Source organism: Cibotium barometz, chromosome 56 (genome assembly GCF_041138505.1).
Source record: "Cibotium barometz isolate CiBa-2024 chromosome 56, ASM4113850v1, whole genome shotgun sequence".
Lineage (NCBI taxonomy): Eukaryota > Viridiplantae > Streptophyta > Polypodiopsida > Cyatheales > Cibotiaceae > Cibotium > Cibotium barometz.
Genome location: NC_141101.1, coordinates 26,704,460 through 26,719,304, shown reverse-complemented (window position 1 = coordinate 26,719,304; position 14,845 = coordinate 26,704,460). Strand labels below are relative to the sequence as shown.

The 14,845-nt window shown below is 39.9% G+C and overlaps 1 protein-coding gene across 1 annotated transcript; it reads right to left on the bottom strand.

Moving 5' to 3' along the window:
- Nucleotides 1-206: 206 nt before the first annotated feature.
- Nucleotides 207-7,637, bottom strand: LOC147607076 (uncharacterized). The gene is made up of 3 exons (XM_086791487.1): nucleotides 7,465-7,637; nucleotides 7,032-7,385; nucleotides 207-380 (listed from the first exon to the last, which is right to left on the bottom strand). Exons 1-3 carry the CDS (start codon nucleotides 7,561-7,563, stop codon nucleotides 207-209), a joined length of 627 nt encoding a protein of 208 aa, XP_086647613.1. The 5' UTR covers nucleotides 7,564-7,637.
- Nucleotides 7,638-14,845: the final 7,208 nt, after the last annotated feature.

The following is a 14,845-nucleotide window of genomic DNA, read 5'->3' as shown; positions in this document are numbered from 1 at the left end:
TTCTTTTTTCCAGTTCATCATGTGGCTAGGAAGCACTTCAGGCTCACCTGATCCTCGGGAATCCATCTTTCGGGACTTATATAACCTTTTGGGACACCCTCCCAGTCCTACGGAGTTATACGGCTACATGACGGGTACTCTAAACACCCCCCACCAGGAGTCGGCACTACAGACTCCAAACCACCCCCACCCCACATCTTTTGAGATTACCCCAATGGAGTCAACACAGCCCAGCCGGCTACATAGCCGAGACCCTTTCCCCATGCCGTCCTATGTCCCTTCCCCCATGCTGTCAGGAGGCCCTTTTGCCTCGCAGAGCCGTCGGCGTACTCCCGTGCAGTCGAGACTTGGTTCTCTAGTAGCTTCAGGTGGCCAGCGTACTAGCTCGACACGACACAGTAGCACGCATAGTAGCAGCGAGAGCGGTGGGGGATGCATGGCACAGTGCTTTGGGAGGGGTGGTGGTGGGGACGAGAATGATTCAGATGATTTAGACGTGCCTCCGTGTGATGGTACGATCTACTATGACATCACTCAGACAGGAGGCATCTTGATGGATGCACGGGGGAAGGACATCATGGCCTTCATGCGCTCTGTAATTGCTAACAATTATAGAGATTGCTTTATTCACTACAAAGATCAACCAAAGAGGTTAGCTGATGAGACCTTCGCTGCTGTTCGCTCTAGGTATCCTAACCCCCCCAATGTTGAGTTCACAGATAAATGGGCCAAGTCAAAGATTGTTTCGATACTTAGCAATAAAAGATCTTCGCTTAAGAGGCATGCACTAGCGGAGCTTGCCAGGCTCGAGAGATGTCACCACCAAGGGGCCCGCCCCACACCGCTCACAAGCGTGAGTGGAAGAAAGCAATGAAGTCAGCGAAGGAGGAACCCAGTCTAAAGCACGTGGAGGCACGAAGGATCCAAATTGAGCAATATGGAAGCGTGCATTTTGGAGCAGGGAGTGTTGAATCATGGGAGGCCCAGTTTGTAAGTATCGATCTCAAATTATATTGTTTATGTAGTTTGTAAGTATCGATCTCAAATTATATTGTTTATGTAGTTTATTAGGAGGTTGTTTCTTTGTACTAACCCCTCCGCAAATTGTGTCATTTTGCAGCTTGATATCATGGGCCGGTACCCTATTGTCGAGATAGCCTACCACCGCCACCATCGCAGAGAGGAGATACATGGAGGCACTTCTATAATGACGGGTTGATTACTATGAGGAGTAGTATATCCGGGCTACTGGAGTCCCCCGAGGTATTTGAAAGTAATTAAATAATGTCAATATTATAAATAAAGATTTGATTTTTCATACATTGATATATGTTGTCCCTTGTTTACAGGACCCTGCACAAGAAGATGAGGAAGAAGACGAGGAAGAAGGAGGCGGAGAAGGGAGCATAGAAGGGAGCGAGGAGTAGTGCTAGCTGCTCTTTTTTGTACTTAGCCCACTGGCTTGGCTTCGTGCCTCTTGTATATACACTCCTCTTATTTTTGGTACTTGAAGCCACAGGACGTGGCTTAGCTTCGTGCTATATGTACATACAAGCACTTTTTGACCTATCAATTAATGCCTTGTAACTAAACGTTTCGGAGTTATAATGTTTTATTTGGAATTGTAATTAATGTCGGCTATAGACGTGCTTGCAAGAGTGCTAATTAAAATGCGATTGGCTGGTAAGAATTGAATTACACAATGTGAAAATGGGATTCCTGTTACTACATTGCATACATAACATATACAGCATTCTGTTAAAGCACACAAAATTTTAAAAATATTCTATAGCGCATCTATATATGCGTTTGTCTGTTCAAGAAGCGTCTATTTGAGCGTCTATGCATGCGTCTGTCTGTTTGCGTGTATAAACGCGTCTATACATGCGTCTACCTTTGTTTAAATTTCTCCCCGACTGTCTATTTGTGCGTCTATATGCGCGTCTGTGTGCGCGTCTATAGGCGCGTCTATAAGCGCGTCTGTTTGCTACCTTTTAAACGCGCCTTTAGATGCAGGTCTGTAGACGCGCTAATAGACGTGCAAATAGACGCGCCCGTAAGTTTTTTTTTAGTTGAGTAAACGTGTCTCTGTGCGCGTCTGTAGGTGCTTTGTCTTGTTGTGGAAGAGGTACAAGTTTGGATCTAAGGAGGAACAAAGCATAAAATTAAGTATGTATTTAATCAAGACAAAAACAATGCACTACTTACTATTAGAGAGAATCAATAATAATCATAGTCAAAAACTCTTAATCAATTCCTAATCAAGCTTCAAGTAGATAAAATATGCAGGCCCTTGAACTCATCTTTTAGCTTGACCTCATTTAGTCCAAAGCTATTTTCTTGTAGTCACCTGTACAAGGGCCATACTACCCACTTGGCCCATGAGTTTATCTACGTCACTTCATTCATCGCATGGTAACCCACACTTTTCTTGCCATAGTCAATCCAACATAAAAATTTAAACATGTGATTAAACGCGTTGGTGATATAATTACTAGGAATGCATGTTACAAATGCACATGATAATGGATGCATGTTGTGAATGCACATGATGATGATATTGACTTCATGTTGATGAACTCCACATTTAATTTTGGTGCATTGGCCAGGTTAGAAAATCCATAATGTAATTGTGGCATGTAAGCGTTCCCTTATTAGGAACTTTTATTACTTTAGAAACCCTTGGGCTAGATTTATGAAAAGGAAAAACACCACTCAAAAAAACTTCCATTTTGGGGTGGTGGTTATTGGAGATTTTTGCACAAGAACAGGTTTGCCCTACTATGCATGAGATGCCATTGTCTGTAGATAGGTCTATTGTGAAGGTATGAGAGGCCTTCTTTTTGAGGTGAGGCCCCTCCTGTGGGAGTTGGTACTTGGTAGTTTATAGAGATAATGTGCAATTATTTGTTACTACATTAACTCTTTTTATTTAAACAAATGTTGGAGATGCGTGTGACGGGTGCAGTTTTGAGTGGTGCCCATTTGCTATAATGCTATTGAATTCCCAACAAAGGGCACTATTGCTTTCTCAATCCAAGATACATTTGCTACTGGGATTTTACATAGATTTCTTCTACTACAAGAAAGCATCACCGCCGCAAGTTGTTTATTTGCTATGCACTTCTTCTCTTACTCTCTCTTGTGGCTACCAAGCTGAACACCACTTTTCTATGGCCAATTTATGTCATTTGAGTTGCCTGTGTTTGAATTTTGATAGTTGAATTCGCTCTCTATATGTGTGTGTGAGAGAGAGAGAGAGAGAAAAGGAGAGAGAGAGAGAGTGAGAGAGTAAATGCATAAGTCTCTTTATCCATAAGCACTTTCATTCTACTAATCTGCAATAAATCTTAGTACCTTTGGCATATTTTTGCTAAGCTTCCTATAAAATCTTAGCTCAAGATTCCTTTGTATGTTAAAAAAGGAGGCTTAATATTGAATGCAACAATTTTGGACATGTCAGAATAGGCAATCAAGGAAGGGCTGAATATTGAATACAACAATTTTGAACACATCAAAATAGACAATCTTTGAACATGTGAGAAAGAGTTTTATGATGTTATACATGTGTTAAAGAAGTAGAGACATTTTTAAATGGATCTACGATTTATGTGGATTTCTCTTCTTTGAATTATCTTTGCAATTAATCACCTTTGATGGGGATAAAAGTGTTAGATTTAGTGTGCTTGATGTCACAGACATCTTCATGTTGTGAGCTCCCTCGGGAGATAGTCTGGAGATAGTTCATGATGATTAGTTGTATACTTGACTAGGTGGGGTTTGGTCCTATGTAAGTTGGCTTAGCTTGGGCACATGGACAGTAGCTTGTATACATGTGTGGAACTAGTTTCTGGGGCCATAGACTAGCAAGTGGTGGGCTGCCTACCATGGGCATGGACCTAATTTTATCAAGTTGGCACAAGTTGAGTAGGGTTAACACAATCAAGGCCCCATAAATAGAACCCCGTGATGTTGTATTCATGACAGCCATTTGAGGCACACTATGGTCACTCAAGAATATTGGCTCAATGCATGTGGAAAAAAACAAGATCGTTGTAACCACTTGTTCATTAGTATATACTCTTGGTGTCAATCTTGTTGTAATCACTCTGTTGTCATGTATTCTAACAAAAAGGTCATCAGAGTGAGCTTACGAAAGGGTTTTTCTTTGATATATGTTATTGGAAAGGATCCACAATAAGGTGAGCTCAGAGAGTAAAACAACTTTCTAAAATAACATAAAAGAGATGTGACATTTTACAAGAGAGAGCATATGTAGTATGCAAGATAGAGACTAATTCTATGTCAGTCAAAAGTGAAAAGCTGAAGTCTTGGAAAAAGGTCAATCATGGGTTTACTTAAGGTTTTGAAGTAATGGGTCCAAAATTCTATAAGCTGTCTCTGGTATTATGTCATCTTGTGGTCATTATTTAATTTTGAAAATGATTAATGAGATAGCTTACAAATTGCATCTCCCTGATAGAGTTTGCATGCATCTTATCTTTCATGTAAGTGGATTGAAATAGGTGATTTGGTAAAGAGACATAGCTTGGCGCCTATATCGAAAAGCTATCTAAAAGCATATGAACTTGAGGATCTATCTAGTTTTGTTCTCTAAGAGCCAAATTGCAGTTGTTGATAAGAGGGAATGGACCGTTAACAAGAGGATGGTTTTAGAGCGGTTCAAAACATTTTGAAGAATGTTACTTCACTCTTGAGCTAGTTTTCAGAATTTGTCTCTCCCATTCTTCCTCTAGATAGGAGAGGGAGAATTTGATTTTGGCGATAATGAGGCTAGCATTTAGATCAAACAATTCATATTCGAGAGAGTTGGATTATGTCGCTCATGTTAAGGGAGATCCTTTATGGTAATTTAGGGCTTGAGAGGGGCCTCCCAAGGGCTCGCCTAACTACTACAGAGCCCAATAGTCACATGTGTAAAAATCTAGGTGATTGGGGGTTCGTGATATAGGACGTATGACTTTGTGATGTTGATTAGGCTAGGGTTTCATGGTCTCTAACTCAACAGTGCATTAGGACATGCATGCCTTCATGACGTTCATTGGGATAGGGTTGCATGGTCATTGTATCTAATTTTTAGCCTTTGATTGGATGGAAAGATCTAGCGAAACCCACCTATATCTTCACGTACTTCGATATACATACTTCATGGATAAGCCTAAGTGTGTTATTATTATGTATGTGGCCGTATTTGTCTACAGGTACTTTAATTTCTTCATAGATATGCTTAAGTTTATGTAGATGGCTAGGCACTCACGTAAGTGGACTTCTTACTTTGGGGGGGTTTCAAACAAACTTTAAGCTAAAAATCAGCCAATTTGTGCATTGGTTATTTAACAAATAGATTTCAAACCTCAAGCTAAAACCACCCAATTTTTCCTTGGATTTTCTTGGAATTTTCATGAACCTTAAATTTTGGTAGGCCATTCCATCAAACATCTCTCTCTACATATATATAGGGTCTTTTTTTAAAATAATATATGAAGAATTCGATGTACTATCACATGCTATTAGAGCTAATATTGAATATATAGGAAATTGGATGTACTATCATATGCTATGGGAGCTGATAGGTATCACTTAATTTCTCATAGGTAGTTCTACTCTTATTTAAGAGTGAAAACTAGGTTGGAGGCTTGATGTTGAAGGACTACTAGGCTATGACATGGCTACATTTCTTGGATAGAAGCCAATTATACAAAAACAATCACATATATGCTTCTCTCTTGCTCATCATAGACAATCACATATATGCTTCTCTCTTGCTCATCATAGACAATGAGACAAAACATAACTTGACTGCCATAATGAATTTCCCAAAGTGGAAGCACATAGCTTGCCCATGATAAACACAGCTAATAAGAAGCCTAGATATGGTAGAGCTTACACATAGTATATGGTGGGGGTTGTGATAATTGAAAGAGTACTTACTGGCTTGAAAGGCTGATAGTTATTTCTCCTTAGAACTCTCCATAGGCTAGCTAGGAAGGAAAAAAATGAGAGGGCAAGACATGGAGATGGAGGAAAGATAAATAAAGCCACAACCAAAATAACTTTGGAGACGGAAAAAGTTCACAACATTTTGTTACTAATCTAGAAATATGTGAAGGTTCTATGTTACAAGAATAGAAAGGATAACCCACAATTTTGGTTCTCTTACTCGTATCTTGCCAAAGCAAGGCCCAAAACATTTGACACTATGCCTATGTTTTCAATCGATTTTCAAGGCAAGCAAAACAAGGCCCAAAACATTTGACACTATGTCTATGTCTTCAGTCGGTTTTGAAGGCAAGCAAAACAAGTGATGGGTTTACTTTAACCTACCATGGAGGAGGAGCAAGTGATGGGTTTACTTTAACCTACCATGGAGGAGGAGCAAGTGGAAAAAAAGGTTTTGTTGGTTGGAGAGAGAGCACACGTACCATGCCATCAACCCTTCGGAGGTCAATATAGGGGCTACTATTGTAGGTTCACAATTCACCTATTTTCAACAAAGTGAATGGTTGACAAGAGGCTTGTGTGTATGTATATGTATATATATATATATATGTGTGTGTGTGTGTGTGTAATATAACATGGGCTACTGTTGTAGGTTCACAATTCACTCAGCAAAGTGAAGGGTTTACAAGAGGCTTGCGTGTATGTATATGTGTGTGTATGTCATATATACACATGCACTTTTATACACGTTGCTGCGAGATGGTTAGAGGAGGAGGAGATAGTTTTAGAGGAGTTGGAAGAGATATACACATGCACTTTTATACACGTTACTGCGAGATGGTTAGAGGAGGAGGAGATAGTTTTAGAGGAGTTGGCAGCAGAGAGTGAAGGATGGTATGGTGAATAGAATATATAGAAGATAGATATATATTGTGCATATATATATATATATGCACGTGCGCATGATATACGCACATAGATAGAATTAAATTGCTTTTTAAAAAAAAGAATTTAGTTGCAACCACTTTCACAAAAAAAAAATAGAAGAATGTTAGAAAAAAAAACTCTACCAAAATTTGAAAATTCCCATGAAAGATAAAAGCATACCGGTCGTCATTCTGCTGCAGAATGCAAGCTTCGCAGCACAGGCTAACCACGGCCTCATTCAAGAGCTCGCACCCGAGTGACGATGAAGATGCCGATGACAATTTGGCCGCCAGCTTCTGTACTTGATCTTTCATTCTGTTGGCCTCTTTCTGCACCTTGCTCCGTTTCACGCGGTTGTCGGAGGTGGCCGCAATACTGCTGATGATGTGCATGGCGGCCTGCACGCCCACGCCCACCAACGGCGCCCCGCCCGCCAACCGGCTAATCTGGTCAGCCATGCTTCTTACCGTGTCCGGCTTTATTCCAAGATCCGCCCTCTACGTCAAATCAAATCATCGTCGACCACGTTACATTTTCGTCACGGAGCAATGCAATGCAGATTATATGCAGACCTACCTTCCACAACTTCGTGAGCATCTCCCGCACATCCGGCGTCCGCCATACCTTCCTCAAAAGATCAGCATCAGCTTGTATTGCCGTTGTTGGTGCTGCCATAATGAGATGAAGACTAGAGTGGTGGGTGATACAAAGGACCGCGTGGACGCCGCCTTGGTAAAAACAAAAAACAATTCAAGGAAGAATGGGACGTGATACAAAGAACGTTGACGCCTTTTATTCAGTCTTTTGAAGTTTGATGCTTTATCAATCTATGATGTTTACTTTATTCTTTGCTTCATCACGGCACTTTTGCTTTCCCGGGCGATGCCAATGCGTACAATACATTACCACGGCAGCATCATTGATTTTAGAAAGCTGCACAAGGAAGGGGATTGGTTCGTTGATGTATGCCTTCTTCTTTGAGTGTGTTAGAAGTATTGGGAAAGGGTTGGCTTTCGTGGGAAGGGATGCCTCTCACAAAGTTTGTCACCATGTTATCCTTTATTGTATTGGGTCGAAGGGTGCCTCTCACCAACTTCGTCACCATGTCATCCTTTTCATCCACACTCACCGACTTTGTCACCAAGCTTCTAAATATTTGTCCTTCAATACAATTACTTTAAATATTTGGCCTCCAATACAATTACTTGTTGATACACGTGGCTCAAATTCAAGAGCTCCTACTCTAGAATGTTTTTGCTTAGAGCATTCTTGGATATATCCAAACACTTCAAAGCAAACATGCTCCCGTTGTCCGTAATTGTCGATACAAGCATCAACATAGATGTCACTATGTTTTTGGCTCCCAGCTCTCGTAGTCCATAATTGTCGATACAAGCATCGTCGACCACGTTACATTTTCCTCACGGAGCAATATAATGCACATTATACGTAGACCTACCTGCCACAACTTCGTGAGCATCTCCCGCACATCCGGCGTTTGCCGTACCTTCTTCAAAAGATCAGCATAAGCTTGTATTATCGTTGTTGGTGCGCCTGCCGCCCGTTGTTAGCTATGGTATCGTTACATCCTCGAGTGCTTGAGAGTTTGTTGTTTTAGGCTTGAGAGCATGCATAAGCATACATCCTCTCATAGCTGGGTTCTTTGGTTTCAATATACGTAGACATTAGGTGAAATATGGACTCTCATTTTTGTCCCTTAAGGATTTCTACACCTCCTCTCTCTTAGCAAAATATGCTCATGGCGAAATTTTTACAAATCAAGTCAAAAGTTGTCACCAAGCTTCTAAATATTTGGCCTCCAATACAATTACTTACTGATACACGTGGCTCAAATTCAAGAGCTCCTACTCTAGAATGTTTTTTCTTAGAGCATTCTTGGATAGATCCAAACACTCCAAAACAAACATGCTCCCAAGATTTCCTAGACCTATATTCTGGTACAAATTCATCTTTGCCTATACAACATGTATCACTACAAGCATTTGTCCTTTACTGCGTCGATAGTTTTTTTTCCAGGGGAGATAGATGGTTTTGGCTTCCAGCTCCTGTTGTCCGTAATTGTCGATACAAGCATCAACATAGATGTCACTATGCGCGCCAACAAGATAAAGGAAACCAATGTTTATACAAATTCTACAAAATTGTTACTGACACTATAAAATATTATCGATGCTTACATCGACGGTGTAAAAATAAAAAACCGAGATGCTTTTCTTTGTACTTTTTATTTCAACTCAGTTTTCTCTCTCCCGCCTTGCTCTCTCTCTCTCTCTCTCTCTCTCTCTCTCTCTCTCTCTCACCTCGCTTACCTCTTGGCCATCCCTCCTTCACCTCTTGCCCATCCCTCCCTCACCTCTCCACTACTGCAGATCTCTCATTTCACGCAGGTAATGGTTTACTATGTGTTAGGGTTGAGGTTTTTGTAAGGATTTACAAGTTTTTTTTATTTTTTGAGTTTTGGGTTTTTATCTATAGGCTCCTCTTTTCTCTCATTCTTTCCTTGATACTCTCCCTTGCAAGCAGGTGAGAGTATTCTATATGTTAGGGTTAGATTTTTTTAAATTAAAGTTTTACACTTTTTTTAAATTTTCATTTTTGGGTTTTTCAAAGTTTTATAGGTTTTTCCTCCTAGGTTTGGCACCACACTACAAGCATTTAAGAAGCCAAGCTATCCACAGTAGGTAAGAGACGATCTTTTGTAATGCCTTTTCTTATCATGGCTATGGTATCGTTACATACTCGAGTACTTGAGAGTTTGTTATTTTAGGCTTGGGATCATGCATAAACATACATGCTCTCATAGCTGGGTTCTTTGGTTTCAATATGCATCTCCTCTCTCTTAGCAAAATATGCTCATGGAGAAATTTTTACAAATCAAATCAAAAGTTGGTGACGATTTTACATTTGGAATCTACTTTTCAAGACCTTTCCAATGATATATAACATGATGGGCAATTTTGCATATTTAAGAAGTACCCAAATTGGTGATGATGTGGCATGTTATCACCAATTTGGGGACCTCTGGAATATGCAAAATTGCCCATCATGCTATATTTCATTGGAAAGGTCTCCAAGAGTAGATTCTAAAGGTCCAAACTCTTCTCACTTTTGAGTTGATTTGTGAAATTTTCACTATTAGGGGACATTTGGACATATTGTGGGTCTTTTACTAATGAAAGTAATTAGCAACAGACCAATAGGAATGGAGGATTGTACACATTTGGTCTCCTTTGAATATAGGGAGGGAGACTAGGATAGGGAGGGAGACTAGGCTTTCAGTACTAATCGTTACACTTGTCCCTTAAAAAAGTAGGGGGTTTAGGGTAGGTACCATTTTTGTGGCTCAAAAAATCCATAAAATTTTGAAATTTTCGAGATCCTCCCAAAAACCCATCTCAAATTTCATTGTAATCCAAAATTTCATTTTCAAGTCCGCTTTCCCTCTTGAACGTCCAAATTAAACTCTTCCTCCCGTTCTATTCCATCTATATCTCATTTGCCCATTCCTAATGAAACCATCAAAGGTCGAAACCCTAAACTTTCTCCTCCATCTTAATCTCCCTCCCTTCTTGGAGCTCCATCTCTTTCATCTTCAAGGCTCCCATAAAACCCTAGTTTACACATCTCTTTCCTTTTTACTCTAACCCTAAGCTTTCTACTCTAGCTTCCAAGAAGATATGGCCGCACCAAGAAGACCAAAAGACGAGATTAAGGAGATATCCTTGCACAACAAGAAGGACGATGATGGTGCTTGGGTGGGAGAGGCATTTCGTAAGAGCGCTTGGGTTTATCTACAGCCTACTGAATGGGACCTCATCGAGTTTGACGGTGAAATGTACTGGAGCACCATTGGAAAGGTCATTTACAACGCTTCAAGAAGGCAAGCAATGGAAAACTAGTGGCCACGGTACAATATGTTTACACAGCACGAGATATCCATCTTTGCCAACAAACTCAATTTCCATACAATTGTTAGTATCGCATGAGGTAGAAAGGGGCATGTGCGATTTTTTGACATAGATGTTTCAATCTAAGTGAACTTATCTCTTATTTGTAGATATTTTTCCTTAAAATATGGTAGAGGAGCAGCCATTGGAAAGCCTTATCGGAACATTTCAAGCATTACATGCAGACATCAGTGAGGCAATGTTTTCTTGTAAAACAAGTGCATAACTTCTTAAGGAAAAGGTTTTCTTTTACTGGCACTCCTATCTGGTGGTGCCAAAGCAGGACGGTGGGTTTGGTAAGCTACAGATAATCACATCTCCACCCCTATCTTCTATATAATGGCCAAATCCAGATTCTTGGAGTGTAATGGTCATGAAATCAAAGATGCTTTGTGATATACAAGGGTTTTTGAAGTTTGCAAAGCCCTCTCGATTTGTGAATCTTAGTTGGGTATGCCCAATACATCTTTTTGCCACCAATATCAAACCACACTTTCTCAAACCCACCAAGCCTTTAATCTAAACAACCAACACTCAGCAGAGTGCTACCCTCTATTAAGAAGGCTAGACTCGGCCTTTGAATCCACCTCTAGCGAGGAGCTTTGGGAAGATATGAGCCCACAAAACACAAACATAAGTGAAGGAACATCAAAACAACTAGAAACATGACATACCATGGTCCTCTGAGCTCTAGACTCACCAACAATTGGCTCTATAAATAGCACCTTACATTCATGAAGAAGGCAATCAACCTCCTTAGTTTTAGTTGCAATGAATGAGCAGGAGCATGACCAGGATTCTCAAGGTTTTCTCCCATAATAGGAGGCAATCAAACTGCAATCAAACTATGTCCAACACCACAATGTTTCAAACATATGGTGTCAATTTTGAGCTGGGCTTATCCTAAGTATACCATAACTGACAAGCATCTCGAAAATTGTAGTTACGATAATCGAGACATGTTTCTTTGTATGTACTATCAAGAACAAGTTTTTCACAATACACCCACTTTGCATATTTCATTATCATCTAAGCGGGAATATCTCTCTCCATAGGAGCCTAGACCCCTAACGACAAAACCAACTTCTTGTTCTTTTCCACTTGGATGAGGAATGGGGAACATGGGGAAAATTAATGTCAGGTAGTACTACCTCAACACAAAAGGATCCACATAAGTATTTATACATTGTTTCCTTAATCACATCGCACAGAGTGAGCGTACAAACTTAAGGTAAGGTTGCTGAGAGACAATAATTCCATAATCCATCATGACACATCATAAATCAACTCGCGTGATCCGAAGATGTCGACCATAAGCCCACATACTACTATAACATTACACCTCTCAGAACAAGTAGAGTGATACTATGTGAGTTTGGGAATTACATGTGATGTAAATTTGTCTATAGAATGAGAGAATTATTTGCTATTAACTTACTTTAAAATCACACCCATGGAATCTCTCAACCTCATCCACGAGAAACCGTTATCCCCTCGCTCGCCACCCTATCCAAATCTTTGTTTCTCACAAACACCTACCATGTTTGTGTGCAAAAAGGTATCAAGTAATGAAATGGTAGCCTTTCTTGGAGACCAATGGAGGCCCGTTTTCTAGTTTATCTTTTCTAGCTCCTGCGAGATCCATGTAACCCATCCTAACCTAAATTAATACCATGGGTTAGCTCACCTAGCCTAGTCTCAATCAACACCATGGGTTAGCTCACCTAGCCTAGTCTCAATCAACACCATGGGTTAGCTCACCTAGCCTAACCACTTGGTTAACATATCGAACATTTACCTCCAATCAAATTTACTCGCCCACTCATAAAATAAGAAGATAATTCACCCAATCCCCTTCACTTACCCACTTGTAGAATAGGAAGATAATTCTTTCTAAAAGAGTTCTTTATCGCAAGGTAAATTATGGCAATCTATTTTATGTTAAATGATTTGCATATAATTCTATGTAGGTATGTAGAAGTACTATGTAAATGACTCCTCGAAAAGCCAACCAAGCCATTATTGAGTATGCCTCACACCATAGACCGTTATTAGGCGTAGCTCACATAGCAATAGAGGACACACATCTTCAACCATTATTAGGTGTGGATCACACCCCGATAAGTATCCCCCACCACCAAAACATAGCCTAGGATCCCTAAACTTGCTATGCCCAAGCACATTATAAACTAGGGGCTATGGTGTTGTACGCACCATATCCCCATGTAGGCTCCATAGCTCACTTCTCTTGTCGCTCACCTAAACTATGCCTGGGAGTTTTTTTATTTTTACATATGCATGTAGATCTTTGCTACATGCATTATTACTTATAAATTGGGGGCCATGGGGTTGCACACACCATATCCCCATGTAGGCTCCATGGGTCGCTTCTCTTATCCCTCACCCAAACTATGTTTGGGAGTTTTTTTATTATTACATATGCATGTAGCTCTTTGCACGGGGATTTTCTTCAAGCTCATGCATGAGGCTTTGCATGAAGCTCATGAAGTTTATGCAGCTTTTTATGAAGCTCATGCATATAGATCTAATATATATGCATGGAAAACAACTTACAGCGTGATGTTACACGTTGTAAGAGGGGTCTAGAACTGAAATCAGAAATGGTGTATGGGAACATGTAATGTATGTAGAGTTGTGTGAAATGAGTCCTAGGTGGTAGAGATGTTGTGGAGACCAAAGTGAGTAAGCAGAGGTGCAAAAAACTAAAATAGAAGGTGTATGGGAGAAAAAGCAAATTGGGCAACATAACATTCTAGAAGGTGGCAATGAAGGAGGGGAATTATGAAGATTTTCAAAAGGGGAGAGCAAAAAAGAACAGAAAAGAGAGAATAAAGAGTGAAGAGTGAGTGAAGAGAGTGTGTGAAGTGACTACAGTGAAGAGACTACCTATATTTTGAAGGTTGAAGGAGTGAAGTTCAATGCAGCATAGGTGAAATTGGATAAGGTAGAGCAGAGGATGCACTGTGGATTAGAGAATCAGATAGGAGGTGATTTCCCTATGATTTGTGTTTGACAAATCTATTAGAGACATGACTTAGTCTAGTTTGTATTCAATTTGAGCTGCTGCTGCACTCAAATGAGTGCTAATTTGCATCTGTTTGGGATGACCTACAGTTTGTGGTTTGTTAATTCATTGTAGTTTGAATTCGTGGTTGAAGTTGATGCTTTGGGAGAGCAATATTACTAGAGTCTTATTGTGAAGGATCCTCAAGTTTTTAGTGTGTTCTTCTTATATATTTGAGCCCATGTCTGAGGGGTGTTGAGACAAAGTCTATCTTTGTTTTCATGAAGAGAGTTGAGAGTTTAAAGCTTGAATTTGTGTTGTGATTGATGAGAATTTGTGAAGTGGATCTTGGTTTGAGTTATTTTGATTGATTTTGTTGTTGATATAGAACAACTATGAATGTATGTCGCATGTTCTGGGAATTAGAGCTGACTCATAACTGAATCAATCATCTTGAGCTGAGAGGATCCTATGTCAGAAAGGATGAGAGGGGTGTCAACTTACAGTCAATTGTGCATCAAGAGTCATTAGTTATTGGTGAGGTGGTAGAAGGGTTGTTATAATTTTATTAGATTCAAGCGAAGTAGTTTTAAGCTAAGTCTGACAGTCAGAAGACTAATAATCGTCAGCAGGTGCAATGCTCCTTGCATTATAAGCTTGAGGACTTATACGACTGAAACTTTGATTATCCACCCAACCATATCCCAAATAGTCCCTTAACCCATCGTTATATATGCCTAAGTGGTGGATTACCTTAAAAATTCAACCCCTTGACCTCTCATTAGCTAGACATTGCCTTTTCCATGTCCAATGCCTCTTTAACTACCCTTGTGTCTCCTTGGGCTTTCATTGTGCACCATCTACTTCCCTTTTTACTTTAACTTTAATGCCTATTAATCATTACTTAGCTATTTCCTATTTTAAATCCCCTGAATCTTATTTATATGCAACCTTTTACATATAA

Bases quoted from the DNA above. Each gene is read 5' to 3' on its own strand.
- LOC147607076 (XM_086791487.1), bottom strand. From the start codon at position 7,563: ATGGCAGCACCAACAACGGCAATACAAGCTGATGCTGATCTTTTGAGG. The intron at 7,386-7,464 runs GTAGGTCTGCAT...GATTTGACGTAG, and splicing joins TGCTCACGAAGTTGTGGAAG to AGGGCGGATCTTGGAATAAA. The intron at 381-7,031 runs GTAGAGTTTTTT...GTGTCGAGCTAG, and splicing joins ATGGGAATTTTCAAATTTTG to TACGCTGGCCACCTGAAGCT.